The sequence below is a fragment of the Aspergillus chevalieri genome, chromosome 8 (assembly GCF_016861735.1).
Source record: "Aspergillus chevalieri M1 DNA, chromosome 8, nearly complete sequence".
In the NCBI taxonomy this organism is placed as follows: domain Eukaryota; kingdom Fungi; phylum Ascomycota; class Eurotiomycetes; order Eurotiales; family Aspergillaceae; genus Aspergillus; species Aspergillus chevalieri.
In genome coordinates, this window is record NC_057369.1 from 1,868,454 (window position 1) to 1,889,091 (window position 20,638).

General features: G+C 49.7%; 4 protein-coding genes across 4 annotated transcripts; all 4 read right to left on the reverse strand.

Moving 5' to 3' along the window:
- Positions 1 to 126: 126 nt before the first annotated feature.
- ACHE_80631A (Zn(II)2Cys6 transcription factor) lies at positions 127 to 2,583 on the reverse strand (the record flags this gene model as incomplete). The annotated part of the gene is made up of 4 exons (XM_043284023.1): positions 127 to 171; positions 226 to 1,108; positions 1,167 to 1,601; positions 1,658 to 2,583. 4 exons carry the CDS (start codon positions 2,581 to 2,583, stop codon positions 127 to 129), a joined length of 2,289 nt encoding a protein of 762 aa, XP_043141244.1.
- Positions 2,584 to 4,179: 1,596 nt separating this feature from the next.
- ACHE_80632A (Zn(II)2Cys6 transcription factor domain-containing protein) lies at positions 4,180 to 4,868 on the reverse strand (the record flags this gene model as incomplete). Its single annotated transcript, XM_043284024.1, has 2 exons — positions 4,180 to 4,596; positions 4,710 to 4,868. 2 exons carry the CDS (start codon positions 4,866 to 4,868, stop codon positions 4,180 to 4,182), a joined length of 576 nt encoding a protein of 191 aa, XP_043141245.1.
- Positions 4,869 to 8,254: 3,386 nt separating this feature from the next.
- SRC1 (putative sister chromatid separation protein (Src1)) lies at positions 8,255 to 10,571 on the reverse strand (the record flags this gene model as incomplete). The annotated part of the gene is made up of 2 exons (XM_043284025.1): positions 8,255 to 8,870; positions 9,001 to 10,571. 2 exons carry the CDS (start codon positions 10,569 to 10,571, stop codon positions 8,255 to 8,257), a joined length of 2,187 nt encoding a protein of 728 aa, XP_043141246.1.
- An 820-nt stretch (positions 10,572 to 11,391) lies between these two features.
- acyA (adenylate cyclase acyA) lies at positions 11,392 to 18,026 on the reverse strand (the record flags this gene model as incomplete). The annotated part of the gene is made up of 4 exons (XM_043284026.1): positions 11,392 to 11,637; positions 11,700 to 16,832; positions 16,912 to 17,641; positions 17,845 to 18,026. 4 exons carry the CDS (start codon positions 18,024 to 18,026, stop codon positions 11,392 to 11,394), a joined length of 6,291 nt encoding a protein of 2,096 aa, XP_043141247.1.
- Between the last annotated feature and the right edge of the window lie 2,612 nt (positions 18,027 to 20,638).

Sequence of the window (20,638 nt, forward strand, 5' to 3'; positions counted from 1 at the left end):
AAATGCAAATGCAGTGTTATGATTAACCATAAGTAAACCACCCAGCTATGCCGTCTGGATATCATCTTGCGCTAACCAAAAAGAAAAAATTCGTGCTGGGTATTGTACAAGATCTTTGACTGTACATCAAAACATAAACATGGACGGATCATTAGACGGATTCGAAAAGGCCTGCAAAAAAGTAAGTCAAATCGATTAATTCAACTTCATTGCAAATCCACTCACCCAAGAATCCAGCTGGGCCCACCAATTCGGCCCTTCCAGGCTCTCCAGCAGATTAATGTCATCCATGGGGTTAAACGAAGCCCCTGGCAAGTCCGAGGCCTGAAAGTTCTGTGGCGGAGCATAGTCCAAAATACTGGAATCCAACGAAACTGGCTGGTCCATATTGGACAGAAGGAATTGATCTTGGTCCAGTGGAGCTTTCTGATTTTGCGGGTTTACCGGGGTGCTCGACGGTAATGGTGAACCGATTTGCCTATGGACTTCACGTCTCAGTTCCTCCAAGATGATGCTGTAGCGACGACTCGGGCAGTTTTTGCGAGTGGCTTCTGCAAGGTGCTGTTGACAGGCTTCTGCAAGGTTGAATAGGTCGTGCAAGCGACTGCTGTTTTCCGTACTCTGTGGTGAAAATGCAGATGGAGAAGAGGATTGATGCTGTTGAATGATGTATATGTATACCACAATAATGGCGCAGAAGCATACATAATGCGTGAACCAAAACGACTGGATCATGACGCCCTGCTTCGCGAGACTGTCTACGAGAGTAATGACATTCTCAGCGGCACCAATGCATTTTTGCAAGACATTCGTCACTGTCGGATGAGGTATTTGAGGTCTGCGACTGAGGTCTGTGAAATCGTTCAAGAGGAATGACCGGGTAACATGGATCATCGCATGGGAGTACGCCAGCTGTAAAACCTGGCTCTGTCGACAAAGCGGCGGGATAAGACTCGTCGGGCGAACGCTACTGAATAACGGTGGCATCTCCTCTTTCCACTTCTCCAGCTCTGTAGTAAGACGAACGACTCTATCAAGTGGCGAATCTCGAGAATGAGGATTGATCGAACCAAGCTGCCGTGAGATTTCCCCGAGAATACGACCGATCCTAACAAATAAGCATGCGTTAACACGCAGACCCGACAAGTAGAAGACAAAGGGCTTACTTGTAATGGAGAACAGATGCGATCATCATACAGTCTGCTGAGCCTGTTCTCTTCGCCGGATCTTCTTGCAGCATGTCCTCGTCATTCATTTCCTCGGGAAGTTCCTGGTCAATATCTTCATCATGAAGCAGCCTGGGCCGTCCAAACATGACACTAAGGTACTTGTCTAAGGTATATGCGCTCCAAAAGATGCGTTTTCGGAGTTCTTGTTCAAGGTAGGTATTTCCGTTCTTTGACTTCTTTGCGGGAAACTTTCTATGTAATCCTAATGCCGTCACGAGTTGCAAGGCCGTGCCAAATGCATACCAACACTCGTTTGCTCGAGAGGACGAGAGCAGATAAAGACATTGACCCAGGCGTGCCTGAATCGTCTCTAGTCGTGGAGGACCGGACTCTATTGAAGACATGTGTTTCGAGGCCGTATACCATAGCTCACTGCAGTGGCTTAGTATTGTATGCCATGGTTTAAACAGAGAAAGAAAAGTATTTACCTCTCATTCCCATGATCTTTCTGGATTCCCGGATGCTGCTCCTCGTACAAAGTAGCCACTGAAAAAATCATAAGAATGATTGCGGTCCTCGCAACCATATTGCCAGTCGGTGGATTCGCGAAGGAGAAATCATTCTCATACACCTGAATCAACCACTCGTCGACACTTCCTCTGTGCAAAAAGCGGTAAGTGACAATGGCGTAATCGAAGTAGACATCAACCAGCTCCCGGGCCTTGTCGAAAGGCGGAAGCGTAAAGCCGGATTCCTGGAAGTTTGAATATGGCCTGTCCCCGAACATGAACACCGATGTATTCTTTGAAGAGCACTCGTTCTGCAATTCGTCCGTGATCGCAGATGATTCATCGTGGTGTAAACGCTGCCACACTCGATTGAGAAAAGATATTCCCGATGAAGGACCAAGATAGTTGCCCTCGAGGTCTGTGGCCACTGGTTCTGGTGAATCATGGGATTTAAGCCCCGAGCTGCCTCTACGAGGCTGTGAGCGCGACGAAGCAGTATCTCTGAAACGGCTGCTGGAAGATCCCTGAGATGGAGTACTAAGCCCATAACCGGCATGATTAGATACAGGACTAGCGTTACCATCTCCGCTTTTAGAAAAAGGCAGAGGATCCGGGGGTAACCCCCTAGAATAAGCAGCATTGTACTCGCAACGCAGCGACAGCCTAGAACATCTCAAGCACGGCAGCGTCCCTGTGCAACGAGTCTTCTTTCCCTTGCAGTAATCACACGCTCTAGTGATTTTTTGCCGTTGCGCATGGCTCTTGTTATTGTTTCCGGCGGATGAGTCAGAAGTTTTTCTCTTTCGCCCAGCAGCAGGGACAGCGTTGTTCTGGAAGAGTTCGACATGATCGTTGTTTCCGGGCGATAACTGCGCGTCTGCCCTAGTGATTGTAGCAGCAACCATTGAAATCGATAGGAGATAAGATGGCTAGTCGATGGCGGTTACTCCGTACTTGGCACTGCAAGCATGGGAGGCTAGTGGCTGCGTACTTTTCCGGGTCTGCGATGCCCCGACTTGCACACAAGAAACGTTATTCCACGCGAATACCGCGTAAATTTCGAAAAGAAGATAGGAAAAAGGAGGGAAAATAGCAGAGGAGAAGTTTCCGAGTCACGGATTTGCCAGGATGATATCGTCGGCACGGCCCTGCGGGGTCGGGGAAACTCCACATTTGAACGGGGAAGCAGGTCCCGGGGCGCAAAGGCAGAATAATTACCATCATAAATATAATTATTTTGGGGGATTGGAAGTCGATTTGGTCAAGCATATTATCCAGCGTGGCATGTAGAGTCAAAAAGGAGGCGGATGTTGCTGAAAGAGACGAGCGCGCAGGTTGCGTGACCTGAACCTCTCCTACAAGGTCATTGCCTGCATACTGAGTGGCTTTTCTATATCAAATCCCAGCCCCAATGGTAAATGAGGAACAAATAACGCCGTCCCGTATCTCAGCCAATTCAAGCGAAGAGAAGTAACCGGACTACTAGCATCACCCCCGTAGAGGCAACCCTCAGTGTTCGCGATCGACCAAGCTGACCGTGGCGCCGACAGAGCACGAGTCAACCCGGAAAGCTTGCGGCCATCTTTTCGTCGATGATCCGCATAGCCCGTCGCTCTCACAGCCCACTGAACATCGATCCTATCATACGGTGAAGCAGGTGCCATGCATCCATATTTCCGGGTCCCAAAACAAGGGCTCAACAGAAAATCGTGAAAGAACATAGGTCTAATACTACGTTGCCAGAGTATTTTTATCCCATAGAAGTTGCCGTATATTCCACATGTATACTCCCGGTTCGAGCGAGGTAGGTTTATTCGGGAGGAAGGGTACAGGAAAGGACCGGCTCGGTTCGAGAATGGAAACGGAAGCACGTAGAATTCGTAGGATGATAGTTCATTAGGTGTATCTGTTTTCCTTGAATCTTTTATCGGATGTGAGAATTAGCTTCCAGGGTAAATGTTTGAAGCTCATCTGGTGCAATATTGGCGCTAAGCGCTCCAAGGCAGGGGGATAAAAAAAAGGCAGAAGCATCCTTTGTCGGCCTGCTATCCTTTTGCAAGCGTCATTAAACTGTTTTTGAAGGTTTCCGTAAGTAGACTGTCATCAGGGCTAGCGCAAAGAAACAAAATGAGAGAAAGATGATATAAGAGGAAAGGAATGAAGCAGAGACAGACAGATACACATTTGTGGATAACCCTAGTCATTGACACTCTTTCTGGATAGCCTGCTATAATTCCCAATATCCAGCTGCCCAGAATACCCTCTCTTGTCCATAAAAATGAAATAACCGTTTCGCTTCCCTTGTGACACTATTCCCGGTTATCTCTATTCCCACCGGACGGGGGAATTTGCCTGAGGACGGGCAGAAGTTGGCATAGGTTATCTTCGGAAAAAGTCATGACAATGGGTGTAGATAAGGCTTTTTTTCAATGTTCCCCGCATACGGCCATTCAGTGTTTTCAATTGTCTCTGGTCAATGAGTGCATCCATCCTCTCATGTCTCATCGCGTCGCATAATCTGGCGGATAATATGGAGGCACGCCGTCCACCACCCTTCCACCTTGCGCATCTTCGACTCCGTCCTCGAGGGTAGCAGCCCGATCCTCAGCCTTGTCTAAGACCTGATTGAGAACATCCAAAATGTGGTCCTCGGGTAAGCGTGACCTAATGCTGTGAATGATTGCAGTCACAGAATCTTCGTCTCCCTCTCGAAAAGCTTCGAGCAACAGTTCCTTGAATTGGCGTTCATAATCTCTTGATCCTTCAAGTTGCTTCACTCGTTCCAGAAGGCGCTTATTTTCCTCTTCAGCCCGCTTGGCAGCCACCTTGCGGCGTTTGTCTGCGGACTCATCGACGAAACATTGACATCCCTGTAGCGTACATTCGGTGCAGGGGCTGCCTGTGGTATCATAGCTGCACTGAAAACACGTGTGAGAATAATATTCAAATTTGGGATCGGTTCGACGAGCAGACGGGCAACGGAGAGCGGAGGAGAAGGGTTGGAAACTAGAGAGACGATGAATGCAAATACCTTTGTCCGACGGCGCTTGCACTCTGCACAGGCCATTGACGCCCTTTTCACCTTGTGTTCCTCATTGGGACCAGGATCAGGATTTGCCGGAGCAAGACCTCCTGATGCGGTCCGAGGTGCAAGTGGGCGGAGAGGCCTGGAGGAACCCTGATGGGCCATAGTCCGAGGAGCAAACGGAAGGGGAGAGATTTGCAATAAAACAGATAACAGCAAGAAGTAGGAAAAAAAAAGTAAAGAGAATAGAATGGAGGATGTGATGGACAGAGCTCAAGATGTGCTTGTTGTCAAGACCGTGGTCAAGAGTTTGGGAATAAACCCTAGAAACATGCTCCTGGCAGGGAAAGAAAAGGGACCCCAGCAGTTTTGTGTATTATTTATTTTTGCCTCGAATTTCTGTATGTGTGAAATTCGGGCGTATGCTTGGTGTGCGCAAGTCTGCCGTAGATGTGTGTGAGAGAGTCAGCGTATCTTTTCTCTCTCCTTTTCTCTTATCTTTTCTTTTTCTTTCCCTCCTTTCATATAGACGCACAATATAAAGGCAAGAATAATAACAAGTAGTAGTTTTGCAGCTCAGAGGGGCTCCAAGATGGAATGTGGGTTTGGGCGGGCCTGGTGCAGGAAGAGAAAAATCGACAACTTGGCTCCGGAAAGTGCCTGTCTCTCACACGGGCTGACCAAAAAAATACATAATTGGACCTGACCCCAATCCCCAGGAGCCAGGTAATCCAATTTCTCTGTACTTGTACTCTTGGTACGTCCTGGAACTAGCGGTAGTAGCCCGGAAGGACGCAGAGCAGGAAGCCTGAAGAAATTTGGAGGCTACTGCAGTTCTCCGGAAAGTGGGCATTCATTGGGCGACCAAATTACGGAGTAATAATCTGTGCAGAATACGCAGCCGCCTCCCCTTTTGGAACGACGAGATCTTCCCCGTTGGTTGGCCTCCGTACCGTACCAGAAAAAAGGATACGGTAGTGGCACATAATAAGTTAATGATGCTTATGTTCTCCATTACCAAGTATGGTATGCGCGGAGAGTTCGCACACTGTGCTAGTGATTTTACTAGCATAGTTCAATCCCTTTGCTTTTGCTTCTGTGAGCACGCACTTCCGTGAGGATGATACACATAACCCGGTAAGTTATTTAAACTCAAACGAAGATTTCCTCGGCCGGCGGACCATGTTCGGGGACACTCTCCGGAAGCTCATAGTGCATTGAAACTTGTTTGGGCGGGGGGGTGGAAGCAGTGGCTTGTCGTACCTTTTACGAAGTACAAACGTGGTGTTGGGCGCGACAGATTTCAACCCACAGATTCCCGAAGCTGGATCCATGGGTATAATTCGACGCAACCGGCCCATATTTCAAACGCCGTTGGGTCCGTGTGGCTCCGTGTGGCGAAAAACGATGGGAACTAACACGGACTAGCATTTCTGAAGCATACCATAAGCAGTTTAGTGTCGGGAAATGGTTCCTGCACCGTTGATAGGTGAGGAACAGCCACGGTGAAATTCTAGTCTGGCGCGGGCTAAGAGGGACGTGCTCAAAAGTGGTATGTACATCGTACTTGCACTCTGTAGTACTATATCGGCACGTTGAACTGTAAAAATGTCAGCCTATGTGGAGCATTCGGTTAAGTGTAGCACTACTTCACAGAGCACGTACCAACTTTCTTAACTTTGTTTACTTTTCCATGATCTTCTCTTGTAGAGCAGTTGGATAAGCTTGATAGGAGTGATCGAGATTGAATTCGGAGGAAAACCCGCTATTCTGAATACAGTAGGTCATGTGATAACACGCGAACATGATGCATATCCAATCCAGACTAGTTTCACGGCTTTACTCCGGAGTACACAGTTCAAGCATAAGACACTCCAATCTTCAATGTTCATCAGACTTGACCATGTACATCAACGGTTAGATCTGGGATCGGACGCGGATAGTGCCAACGGGCAGCGCTGGTTCCATTGATGTGTCGAGTACAGTACTAGTACAACCCGATTACTTTTGTAAATCTGGACGGTGTTTTTACTCCGGAGCGATTCTCCGTACTGAGAAGCAGTTCCACCGTGACCAGAAATTGACTCTCAACGCATGACCGTACCATTAATAATGTTCAACATGCGTGGTGGAACCGACCCAGAAATTGACACAGACGGTTAGGATAGCGAGTGCGAGGCATCGATGCATCAACTCGTACAGTGTGCTATGGCGACTGCTATTACTACAAGCAGAGACATACTCGACGATCCCCTCCGATTCGCCCTAGTAGTCCACAGAGACAAGAGGAACTAATCTATGCGCACAGAACGATATACACAGCGCCAATAGCGCATAGACTGACCGCCCTCCTGCCGTTTTTACGGGCCTCCTTATCCTGCTAGCGGATATCTTTTCCACTGTGGACCGGGGGAATCGGTAATCTCGCGACACCTGTACTAATAGGCGTGCATTACCCACTGTGGCAAATTATGGGTTGTCTTCGCTTCAAGCGCTCCCGCTTCCCACACCGTTTTCTGGTAGGGCTTTGGAGGGGTACCCCTTGCCCGTTTGTTGATTTATCAGCACTGAATCGTTTGCGAGGGTCATCGGGCCGGTGTTATACCATAGCACTCAGTACAAGTAGTGTAGTTAGACAGATTGATAGATATCGCCCATTATACGGAGTACCAATGACTCCTGCCGATCCAATCCCATGAATAACGTCGACTCCAATCGTGCCAATTGATGATTCGTAAAACCCGATATTCATTACTATGTACAGAGTATGTATTGCGACCTACAAAGTAACAACCTATCCTCGGCTACCCACCCAGCCAATCAAGCACCGCGGAGATGAGTCCCGTCAACTGGATGGGTCACTTGTAGTATTGTAGTCCCCCGTCAGACACACCGTGGAACTGCTCAGAGTGCTAATGCACATGTACGGAGCATACTCCGTACTAGCACAGACTCCGAAGTACTACTGCACGGCGCAAAGTACGTAGACATCACCCGAGCCATAGGGAGCTCATGGATTAAGTTCCCTAATGCACGGTCTTTCCTCACAGAGTATGTGCTATGTACTATGTGGCTACTAGTATGTATGTATAAGAAAATGTAAGTGGCGCTGGCGGCAGATCCTATCATGTTCCAGCCAAACCCGCAGATGATCGATCAGGCGGAGTACTACGTACTAGAGTGGAAGGGACTTCCCGTTACTCTATAAGGAATATTGAATTCTGATTTCAGTGCTTTGTAGGGAACATCCTGTATGGAGCCCACAATAACGACTCGCAATGCCGAGTACAAGTATTTCGTAGGTGGCACAGGATATCGAGTTCTAGTACTATGCATGTGTTGATTTACAATGCACAAGTACATTTCTGGAATAATCGGTCAAAGGACGGTAATAGCTGGTCAAAAAAGGTACATAATACCTCGTATTTACTTCGTACCTGTCTCTGTTCCAAAATAATGAATAATCTCTCCTAAATAGATACAAGAAAAGAAATAGGCGACCAATTTAGCCTAAGTCCAACGAACGCCAGCAAAAAAAAGAAAAAGTCCAGTCAGTAAATAGGCCTTCCCTCGTTCCAAGCGCGCGATGAATCAATACCAGAAGCCTGTTGTTCTGTCTGATGTTGATCATACTGCTCCTGCCCCTCGCTATTAATATTACCACTATCCCGTGACACATGGAACTGCTTGCTGCTCTCTCGACGATTCGAGACGCTGCTGATCCCTCCTATCCATTCCCACACACGCGCAACGTCGCCACCACGGCCCTCTCGAACTGCAGCTCGGATATTGGCATTGCCCTCGACCACGCTGCGGACGCGCCGCCAGAGGTCCTCCCGCCTCCGTCCTTGCAGCTCTGATCGCAACACGTCGTCCCGCAGTTGTCCAATAGGGATATACGGTTCACGAGCTTCGCCGCGAGCATGCAGAGCTGCCTGCGTCGCCAACCGATCCAAAGTCGTGGCAACGAGCTCGGGTACCCTGGCCATGTCAGACCGGCGAGCGAGTATTCGTGAACGTATGTACACAAAGACGCCAACGCAGAGAATCAGAATTGAAAGAGGGAGTCGATAAGCGAGGAGAGAGAGTCGGAGGTGGCGACGGAAGGCGCATGTGAGGGGGAGACGTGTGAAGGCTGTAGAGGAGAGGGTGAGAGCACCGGAGGGTCTGTCATTGCGTTGGCGCCTCTGTTAGTTCCATGATGTCAGAACTGAGAAAGAAAGAAAAGAGAGTACCGCATCCAGATCCTAGAGGGTGGATCGAATTGAGTATGGGTAAGAAGGAAAGGAGGGCTTACTGTTGAGTTTTGGCGACGACCTCTTCTTTCCCAATGACTTCGCCCAGAGCTCCCAGCCACAAGTCATCGAATTCGGTATCGCTCATGCCCTTACGTCGCTTGTTTCCAATCTCCCGCTTCAAATCGTGCTCGTTGATCTCCGGAGACTTTGCTTCCTTTACATCCGCCGACAATTCACCACATTCCCACTTGGCCCTCCGATCACGAAGCTCTTCTACTGCCTTGTCCGCAACGGCCTTCACACGGCGAGCTTTCTCGCTATCAGGCTCGCATGTTGGGGGAAGAGGGACCAGGCCGCCCAGCGATAGGGGATGAGGCGTGAGGATGAAATCATGCTCGCAACGGGCCTCAAAGTTGGGGTAACAGAACGCATGTGGTGGACACGGCTCACACTGTGGCTCGAGAACATTGGCCCATTCGGGCACTTTAGTCTCTGCCAGCGACCATGTAGGCTTTCCGATTCCGCAGAAACCGATCTCGACCTTCTCCTTACGCCACCAACCAGCAAAACCACTGAGAAGGGATAAGATGACCACCCATGGGGCAGCCTTGCTCGCCTTGCTTTGCTTGCGTGCTCGACGACTGGGTTGAGCAGGAGCTGCATACATTCGATCTGCCTGCTCATATTCTAACGCCAGCTGTTCCTCAGGTGTAAACTCCTCACCCGCGTCGTAGTCGCTCTCCTCATCATTGTAACCCCCTTCTTCAGGTTCCTCTTGGTATGGCTCCAAAGAAGGACCCGAGAATCTGAACGGTGATCTTGTGGAAGCAAAAGACCCGTCTTCCTGTTTGATGGGCGTCTCTGATTTTCGCGCACGCAGACCACCCTTGACAGGACTTTCCGACACTCGAGAATTGCTCTTCCTTGCACTCCGCAATTTCTGCTGCTCCCAAGAAGCAGGAGAGCTTCCACTCTGGAACGGGTTATCATCCGTGAAGACGCTACGTTCGACTGGCTCGGGCTTGATAGACGGCGGAGGGTGAGGTAGTTCTGGTTCGGTCGAGGGGGTCATTTCGTTTCTCCATAACTTCTTGACTGTAGACTGTCGGGGAGTAGCCATATCCTTCCTGGCGACCGGTGTCGCAGCACCCTCATCGATGCGACGGGAAGGCCTGCTTTGCGATCGTGCTACAGACCGCCTCGAAGCGGTCGCTAGTGTAGCTGGAATACCCTGCTCGTCCAAATCTGCCGTAGGTGCTCTCGAACTGCGCGTCGACCGGGCGCGTCGAGCTCCGGCCGTCGACACACTCGAGGGCGTAGGTGGAGGGGGCATGGAATCCCTGTCCACACCCTCATGATAGTCCTGATAGCCATCGAACGAACTGGCGACAGATGTCGCCCGACTTCCCATGTCCGTTATTCCCTCACTCGTTCTCTTCACCCGTTCCCGATCCCGAATCAGTTTCTTGGCCTGGGGCAGGACCTCATCCTCCAGGATGCGGATAAGCTGCGACTTCTTTGCCGAAGCTGGGTAGGAGACATCGTGATTGACGAGGATCGCTCGAAGACGGGGAACGGTTAAGGAATTGAGATCGAAATCTGGGGAGAGGTAATCCATAGAGTCTGCCATGGCGGGCTATATCGAGGTCCACCGGCCGGCAAAACAGGAAGAGGGGAAAAAGTGATGCAATAACTGCAGAAGCGCTCTCGAGACGCAAGCTTGCCGCGCTCTAATGTCCAGAACGTTGCGGATCCGATTCCGAAATGGTATCGCCAGAGGAAAAAAAGTTGTTTCGATAACAAATCTGTCTATTCTGGATGCAAGAACACGTTGAGCTGGTATCCAGGGCAACAGCAAAGCGGGGCCGGGACGTACAGAAGTGGCTCTGAATTTCCTCAACTTTGAAAAGACAGACCAAGTTCTACCCTATTTAAACCGTGAGATACTTCAATATTTGATGAAGATGGAGGCAGATGAATATGGGTGGAGGGGACGACAGAAGAGAGAGGGAGTGGACTTGAAAGAGCCAGAATCACAATAAACAAATCTCATCATGTGGATGCACGTGATGTGGTGCGCCACATACGGGACGCCACAGCATGCTTTGCCCTGGAAGACTACGAGGATGCTCTGTCCAGTAAATAACTCCCATTTATGCAAGATCCTCGAGATGCTAAAAGAACATGAGTGCATCCTGCACGGAGGCAACTAAATACAAATCATGCAAGTCAAGTATAAAACATTCAAAATCCATCCAAGCTCCTGTCCATGCTCCTGAAAACGCTCCACAATCCCTCGAGACGCCACACAATTGGTGTAACCAAGAACAACAATGAGGTAAAGAGAGATGAATATTCAAAAGAAGACAAGGAAAGAAAGTAAGAGAGAAAAGTAAGAGTCCAAAAAAAAAAATGGAGATGTACATCGGGAGAGAGATGGTGAAGATGGATCACGCAGCAAGTTGAAAGTATGACGATGAGCCGGAACTTGAGCCATCCTCGTTACTGGAGTCTTCGTCCCTGCCGGAGCTGCCAGCAGCACCGATAGCCAGTTGCTCTTTAAGGGCCCGGTATTCTGCAAGTTGCGTCTGCAACTGCTGCATCACCTCAGCAATTGGCGTAGCATGGTCTTCAAGCCGGTCGCCAGGCCTGAACGGCTGCATCATATGTCGCATCGCGAGTGTGTTAATTGCCACCTGGAGAATGTTAGAAACACAGGACCAGAAGAGAAGACTGCCAAATAGGAATCATGGCTTACCTCGATACGGACCACCTGGTGCTCAACCAAGCCAATAACAGCCGAGTCAGCAAGCTCACCTCCATGGTTTTTAACCACATTGTATATCGCCGAGTTTGGTTCCTTGAGCCGCGTGTCTTGACTTTCCAGAGCACCACACAGTCGTTCCAATCGGAGAGTGATTTCCCAGAGTCGCCAGATAAGATCGGTCTGGATCTCCAGCTGCGAGTGCTTGCTGATGGTAGTCGGGGCCTTTTCCTTGGCTGCTTGCTCTTCCAAAGAGGTCAGCCGTCCAGAGAGCGCGTGAGGGTAGATCAGATAGAGTGGCTCTGGATTTTCTAGGCCTTTCAGTTTCTGTTCACCCTGATCTTTGATTACGAAGCCCTGGCTATTGAGTTGTTGCAACTCGCGACGAATGCTATACCCAAGGTTATCCATGGCATAGTTCTCCTCGGAGCCGGTCGAAGCAGCCCGCTCACTGTCCGCAAATACCTCCAGGTTACGCTGGATATCGCCCATGAAGTCTGACGATACAAAGATTTGGCCTCCGTCGGCCACGGCCGAGATACGGGATGCACGGTTCACCATGGGGCCAAAATAGTCCATCCGATTCGTGACAGGATCCTTCTCAGAGACGGGCTCTCCCCAGTGAATACCCATCCGGACAGACAATCCACGGAATATGATATTCTTCTCCGTATCATACTGCACTTGGCATTGGGGTTGCTCCAGGATCTCTGTAGGCCATTCCGCCTCTAGTAGTTGGTTCTGACAATTGAAACACCAGAGCAAAGCGGCAGTTGTGGTGGCAAAGGCCACCATAAAGGCGTCACCTTCGGTCTTGACCTCATATCCACCGATAATTCCAAGCTGTCTTCGTAGGATGTCGTTATGGATTTGAATTGCCGAGCGCATCGCATCTGGACAAGTCTCCCAGAGACCGGTGGACTTTTTGATATCCGTAAATATAATGGCCAGTTCACCGGTAGGAGCGTCAACGTAGTCAAATCGGGCAAGCCTAGAATCCCCGGGCATATCACGTGGTTTCTTGGTTCGCTTCGTACTTGGGATGATTTGCTCTTCGGGGAAGGAGGATGGGCCCATAGAGAAGCCTCTGAACTTGTAACGCTCCCGTTTCTTCAGATCGCTAACTCCGAGGATCATCACCATCAGTTTGTTGCTAGCTCCAAAGGAGACAGCCAGGTCACGGATCTTTTGAGCAGCGACCATCAGATCACTTCGCTCCGCCCTGGTAACGTCGACGACCACATCAGGAGTCACATAGTCCCACAATTCTTTGGAGGCTAAGATGATCATCTCGTCCTGTTCTGTCAAAGTGACATGTTGTGTGTATGGGGCCGCAATTACCGCAGGCATCAGCTGGAAATAACCAAATGCCCTTGACACTGGAAGCGTGTCATTGAGTCGGCCATTGCGAGAAACAAATCCTCCGGCAGCACGGATCCTCGCCCTTTCCTGCGCTTCGGCGGGATCATGAGTGCGCGTCAAGTATCTCATGGAGCCATCCGACTTGACGAGAATTGCCTGGGCATCTCCAACGTTTGCGACATATAGATCCATGTTGTTCAGATACATAACGGTTGCGACCCCGCCAGCTTGGATGTCGTCTTGGTTGAGAAGCTTGGTCGTAGGCGTACCCCGACGGTATTGCCGAATGGCATGATCATCCAAAGACTTGTAAGCTGCGACAGCCATATCCTTGTTCAACGCCAGAAATGTGCGCCTCAAAGCATCTAGCGGGGTCTCTTTTTCTTCGGTTCTCATCTTCCTTAATTCAGTAGAGAATGTTGACGTGAAATTTTCATGAAGGAACTTGGCAATCTTGGAGCCGCCGGTTGATTGAGTTTGGCCGTCAAACATGCCCACCAACGTTTCCACATTGTCCGGTTTAAGACGCGGAACCATCATATCAATGATGGAAAGGTGCTCAGTTTTGCCCAGCGTGTCGGCCATACCATAGGCAAGCGAACCGGCCAACGATGCCGAGGTTCTTACACGACGATCTTCATTCTCCTCAGGAATGGTGGGTGTGGTGAGAGTGACATCCATCAGACCCAAGACGCGAAGATGGGTAAGCGAATTGAAGTCGGTCAAATCAGTGGCATTGGCAGTGGGGGGTCCCAATGAAGCGATATTCGGCTTGATCTCAAGTCGCTTGTTTCCGGAGAAATTGAGATACCTGAGGTTTCGATTCCAATTCCAGTTCCAGTCATAGGGCCAGTTGGACACGTTGTACTTCAAAGCATTGCTGCCAACATCAAGACTCGCGAGCTTGCTGACTTTGCAGAGTTCAGCGGGGAGCACCTGGAATCGATTTGCATTTATATGGAGTATTTTTAAGTTGCTCCCTTCCTCCAGGTCATCCGACGGAAGCGAGGTCAGTTCATTCCCCGAAAGGTACAGTTCTGTGATCAATGGCCAGCGTTTTAGCAGGCCCTGGGGCAACTCGGTCAATTCGTTATACGATATATTGACCACGCGTAATTCGGGAATTAGTGACAATTCACGGAAAATATCATCCTCTAGCCGGTTGTCCGCCAGGTATAGATGCCTGAGAGACCCGGCAAATGTGGTCGCGACATGCTGTGAGAAATTGGAATCCTTGCGTGTAAACGCACTGCCATCGGTGGCGGACCGGGCTGTCGACACTTTTCTTGCTCCTTGGCCTGACGACGACGCGACAGATGGCTTTCGATATCCACTGGCAGGTGAACCTCCTGAGCTTGTGGCACCAGACGTCTGGCTGGGCCTGCGCTCGTCATTTTCTTCAACCGTTCCCAGTTCTTCATAATTCGGGGTTCCCGTGGTGCCCTGCGTGGCTCCAGACATACCAGGGGGTTCACCAGGAGCCTGTGGCGGAGAGCTACCATGCTTCGGGAAAGTTTCCAGCACATTTGACGATACATTTAGAGTTTCCAGTTTGGCACAATGCCAAAGCTCCCGGGGCAGTCTGCTGAGATTGCATTCCCTGAGGTTGAGATATTTGAGCTCCGTAAGGCAACCTATCGTCACCGGTAGCGCAGCAAGCGGGTTCTTGATCATGCTGAAATGTTCTAACCGACGAAGCTTGCCGATATTCGATGGCATGGAGACGAAATGGTTTTTATCCAGAACCATTTTTGTCAGACTTGGCACATTGTCAAACAATGAATCCCGGAATTGAACAAGCTTAGCGGATGCTATGTTGAGAGTCGTCAGCGTCGGCATAGGTGCATCGATATCGAATTGGGTCATAGGGCAATGATCCAAGAACAATGAACGCAGCTTGGGAAAGGATCCTCTGAATCTTGAAATCGCATTGTGACCGGCAAACAGCTGCTCGAGGCGCGGAAGAAGCGAAAGGTTGTCAATGTTGTTAATTGCATTGAAGCGCGCATCGATCTCTCTTAGATTCACCAGATCCTTGAATGTCTCATCGAGAGGCCCGCTGAGCATGTTGTTTGTCATCCAAAGTCGTTCCAGCGTACGCAGTTTGCCAATGTTGGGAATACTAGCGATGTTATTGAAGCTAATGTCGAGATTGACCAGGCTCTTCAGGTTGCAGAGGAAACTGGGAAATTCCTGGAAGCTGTTGGAGGATATGTTCAGACTGCGCAAGGATGGAAAGTTTCCAAAGTAGCTAGGCAATTCCGTCAACTTGTTGTTGGACAGTTTGATGCTGACAAGACCGTGCAACCGGTCAAGATTGGCGTGGCTCAGCTCCTCTAGGCAATTGTTTGACACGTCCAAATAAGTCAGTCGACTTGCCAGACTGAAACTCGTTGGCAGACGCAATGCCTCATTGCCCATGAATTTAATCTCTCGTAGGTTGATACAACTTTGAATAAAGTCTTTGGGGACATCCAAGGATAGGTTTCTCGAGATGTTCAACGTAATGATCTCAGATGCCTTCTTGTATAAGGTAATCGGAATGGTGACGAGACTCCGGCCCTGGAGGTCGACATGGCTGAATTTCTGCATTTTATTGAATCCCGGATCACCTTCGAGACTGCTATAGCCGCTCAATTTGGTGGGAAGGAATATAAAACGACAGATGTAGCTGTGATCTTCACGTCCGATATCCTCAATGCGGTCTTTCTCCATGTAGCCCACCTGCTCCAGCAATCGCTTCTGCATGCGAATTGGCCGTTCAGTATGGTCCAACTGCCTGGAGAGATCATGTTTCCGCATAACGATCTCATAGTTATTCAGGTGATCTTGAAGAAATGATTTGCGGCCCAACATCAGAAGGATATCCGCGACAGTTGCATCCACACCAGCCGACAAGGTAGCAAAGGTTGAGTCAATCCGGAAGACGCGAAGGAAGTACGGCCTGCCGCCTCCATCTGAAGTGGTGCGCGCTGCTTCGTTCGCTATCTTTGGCAGCCGCGCAGAGAGATCTTCGTTGTGCTTTTTCACCTGCCAACTCTCAGGGGCGTCCCAATTTCCTGGGGGCATCGGCCCTTTCCTGTCGTCTGGCTGCGCATTCGTCTCATCAAGCCCTCGACCTTGATCTCCTTGACCGGGCGCTACGATCCCCTCCATATGATTGAGATCTGTGTCGAGAGGCCAGACACCCGCTTCATCCGCATTTCCGAGTGGCTCATTGCGACGGCCACGAAACTTGGAACTCTTAGCATCCTCAAGACTTCCCTGTCTCCCGCGTCTAACAGGGGACTGGTCACGGCGCGCCGATTTCGACGACTTCGACTGATCTTGGACCGCCTTTGAGGAGCCCGGAAGATGTTTGAGAGGACCATGCCCTTTGGGAAACCGGATCTTACCCAGTAGGGAACGCTTGGTACCAGAAGGTGCACCGGGTGAGTTCTGGCCTTGCTCACGTGAATGGGTGCTTTGAACGCTTGGCGTGGGGCTGGCAGGACGGCCACCGAGAGTAGTAGTTGAGTTCATAGCAGAGGACATGCCGCCTTCTGCAAAAGGGCGGAGCCCAATAGAAGAATCATCCTGCCCAGTTGCCGGACGAGCCGGATATCCGGAAAGGTCGCCAGCTGATGTGGGCTTTTCTTCTTTGCTGCGGGTGTGGCGATGTGTAGGGAAGGGTCTCCGAGCCGGATCTCTTTGCGCTCCGCGACGATTTCGATCTGCGATGATAGGGGTGTCACGTACTGGTGCTTCTCCAAACTGTGGAATATCCTGACAGATACGGCTTGGTTAGACAAAGACGCAAACGGAAGAGAGCAAAAGAAAGAAATATCGATTGGCAAGTACTTACGCCCAAATTCTGATAATCCCAAGGAGTAATATCACTGGAAGGAAGACCTGGGAGGGGCGTCATTGGCCGCGACGAATTATTGGCGTCAGAGATGTGTCGCGATCCATCTGAGTTGGCTCGCTCACGCGCTCTCGCTTGGTCGAGGGGCCCAAGTCTGGTATTTTTGCCGTAGAGACTGCTTTCGTCTGATTCCGGTTTTTGATCACGCGACCCAAGATATTCATCACCAAAAAAGCCCTGTAACTTCTTTCGAAACCTACTACCACTCGACTTGGACCCCTGGCTGCTAATCGTGGTAGCACTGGCTGCAGAAGGTCTCCGGTGATCCCTGCCGTAATCCACCTCAAAGGAATCACTCCCGTAGGCCCGGCCTGGTCCCGAGCGGAAAGTGGTAGAGGAGGGTGACGCCTCCTGTTCGGAGAAATCATTGTAGAACGTCCCAGGGCCATCGGTGGGGCCCATTTTTGGCGACGAAGACCATGGAGAGATCGGCTCTTGGCTAAAGTAGTCCGTCTGGTTATTCGGGTTCAAAGAGGGTGGTCGTGAGCCGGAGCTGGAAGTCGGGGGAGGGCCAGGATCGTCCGAACCCAGTACGGCCAATGCTTTTCTGTGACTCCCAAACGTGGGTGGTTTCCGTTGCTCTGCGGGGTTATCCGAAGATCCCAAAGAGAACATGGATGTGTAGAATTCGGGCGGGACACCGAGGTTGGGGCGACCTTGCATATTAGAACTAGTATCGGTCAGCACTTGTCCGAAAGATACAGTACCATGTGGCGCAAGCCAATTGTAGCTTGTAACGTATCAAAGAAAAGCCGATGCAGCAATCATCATGATAAGAGAAATCAGGGCCAAATCAGGAAATACGATCCATACCGACGCGCAAAGACCGCAGCGATAACAAGCAGAAAGGGAGATGAAAGGGAAAGTCCGTACTTATCCATCTTCGCATTTCCTGGAAACGGAGACGCGTTGCGACCGTTCGACGTAGTAGGATCCGTATTTGAGCGATAGCTGTTCTGATTGTCCCTAACGGTGTCCTTGGAAGCCCAACTACCGGCATCCGAGCTTGTAGAGCCATTTCTACTCTCGAATGGCTGGCGCCCCTGTGAAGCCATGCTTCCGAAGACCCCTAGTTGATTTCCTCCACAGCGCAATCAGCTGGCAACCGGTTGTCACAGCAATCACAGAAAATTATCACAATCCACCATCAATGATGTTGGCAAACGACACGTCGGGGAGCGATATGAATTTGCTTATTTGATGCTGCTCCGTGTTCGCGTTGGAGGCGGGGGAGATTGCGAGATCAAACTCGGCTCTTTTCTGGAGACTGGGGAATATTTGCGATAGGTCTGGGCCAAAAAGGAAGATATATTGCTGATAATAAACAAGGAATGGGAGGGAGGAGGGGAGAGGACGCCACGTTCGAGGTGAAAGGAGGTCCGGTCGAGTTTCCGAATACAGCGCACTATCGAGGCAAGGTATGGTGAGAACGAAGATAGATCATGAATTCGTGGAAGCTATACTGTAATGATCAAACGTCGTAGGGATATATATCAGATATAGCCGTAATAGTGATCGCAGCAAGTAGTGCAGTAGAGTCGGTGGTAGTGGTAATAGTACTAAAAGTAGCGTAGTATGCAGGAGGGCGATTATTATTGGAAGGCCCGGAGCTTAGCGTTCGGGCGCGACGGGTAGAGGGAGACAAGCAGCAAAACGGGCATCAATAGAACTGTTTCTGTCTATCTCTTTCTCTCTTGTCTCTTTCAGCTCTGGTGGAGGGAGGAGGAACGAAACATTCAGGAAACGTCATCGCACATTGTGGGCAGAGACCTGCTGGATGGAGGGGAAGGAGGCGAACGGAGACGGGGGGGGAAGAGCTGAAGATGGGGATATAATGATGAAAGGAGAAGAAGAGGAAAAGTAATGGATAGTGGTCAGTAGATAGGAGAGAGAATAGTGAGAAAAAGGAAGCGAGACAAGCGCGAGAGAGAGAGGATGTCAGTGTGTGAGGGAGATTGGAGGGTGAGGAGAGAGACAAGAGACGGAGCCGCAAGAGAGGATTACCAGATTGGGTAGTGGAGTCAGCCTCAGTACCAGTACTGCTACGTCTCTCTGTATGTAATTTCTCCGTACATACTCCGGTAAATGCAGACTATTGAAAAGGATTCGAGATGATCCGGATGATCTTTGCAAAGAACAGAACTAAATGCATACTCTAGAGTACACATTTCTTCTTGTTCTCTCTCTCTCTCTCTCTCTCTCTCTCTCTCTCTCTCTCTCTGCTGCCCGAGGATTGACTGTCTGTCCTTTTCTCCTATTATACTATTGCTACAGGTACTACAGCTGCAACGACAAAAGGGCACAGACAATGCCAATCGCACCTGATACAATTCTCGAGACTAGCTGACAGTTGGTCCGTCCTTCATCCCGCACTTCATGTCTTCCCCTCTTGCTCTGACCGGGTTGACTGGTCGAGCCCGGGTGGGATGCGTGCATAGACGGTATCATATACATACAGTACGGGGTACGGAGCAAAAATTGGATGATGTGATGATGTCCCTCACGTGTGATACAGATCCGAGACCTTTCTTTTCACGGCCGGGGGTTGCTTGAGACGAATGATCGAGGGAGATGAAACACATCAGGAGATGAACCTCCCAATAGTGGCGTTTGAAGCATTAATAGTATTGCGAAAGGACGATGATCCATGACGCAGATGATGCTTCCAGTCCTTTACCAGCGCGTTACTGGATACGAACACAGATCCAGTCGCCGTTTGTCCGCCGCCAACCGCGGAACCGCCCGAGTCATGATATCACGATGTATCCAGATGAGATATGCTCCGCACGTGGCTGTCCGGATGTAACCAGCCGGCGGTTGTACTGATGACAATGCCCCATTGTCTTTCAGCTTGTCGTTCAATTAAGTGTCTACTTGTACAAGTACAGTATGTACTGATATATATTTATTCCCACAGGAAGGAGGTCAACACGGAGTGGAGCCATCTGACATAGTCAAACTGGTGTGAAGGTAATTGAGATCTTTTTCTTTCACTCGGAACATGTGCGATATCTTGCACGAGAGAAGAGATTTATATATGTTCTGAGTGCAATATGAAGTACGAAGTATGGAGCACTCCGTAGTGGGACTGAGATCTGTTCTATATATATATAAAAAGAGGCTGGGAATGGATCGTGGCGGTGACGAGATTCAGTGACCGACGGATAAATATATAGTTGTAGAATAAGTGAAGAAAAGACTGGACATATATCAATCGATATTCAGGAACGTTGAAGTATATACAGCAAGAATTGACACATTGTTCCACTTGGTCCTTTCTTCTTGAAACCCAGTCGACGCACAATATGTTACTCGTGCAAACACCACGTTCAAGACCACCTGGGACATGGTGTCACCCACCGCATCCCTTTTTACCGATGTGGAACCAGTTCTCATCATAGCTACAAAGTATTCTGTACTCTGTACATGCAGTCTACTAGCAACGATATGGAGTACTCTGTACAATGCACTTCTTGATCCCATCACGTGACATCAAAACTAAGCTATATCTGGCGTAGCTAGCTGTCAGAGCCAATCAGAATACCGATCATGGATTAGTTATGTGAATTTCATTGGTCTTTGGTAGTCCCACAGGAGCTATGACCCCACCAAAAAATTACCACAACAGGAAGGCTCAACTTTTGACCGTATCAGGGAATTGGGGAGG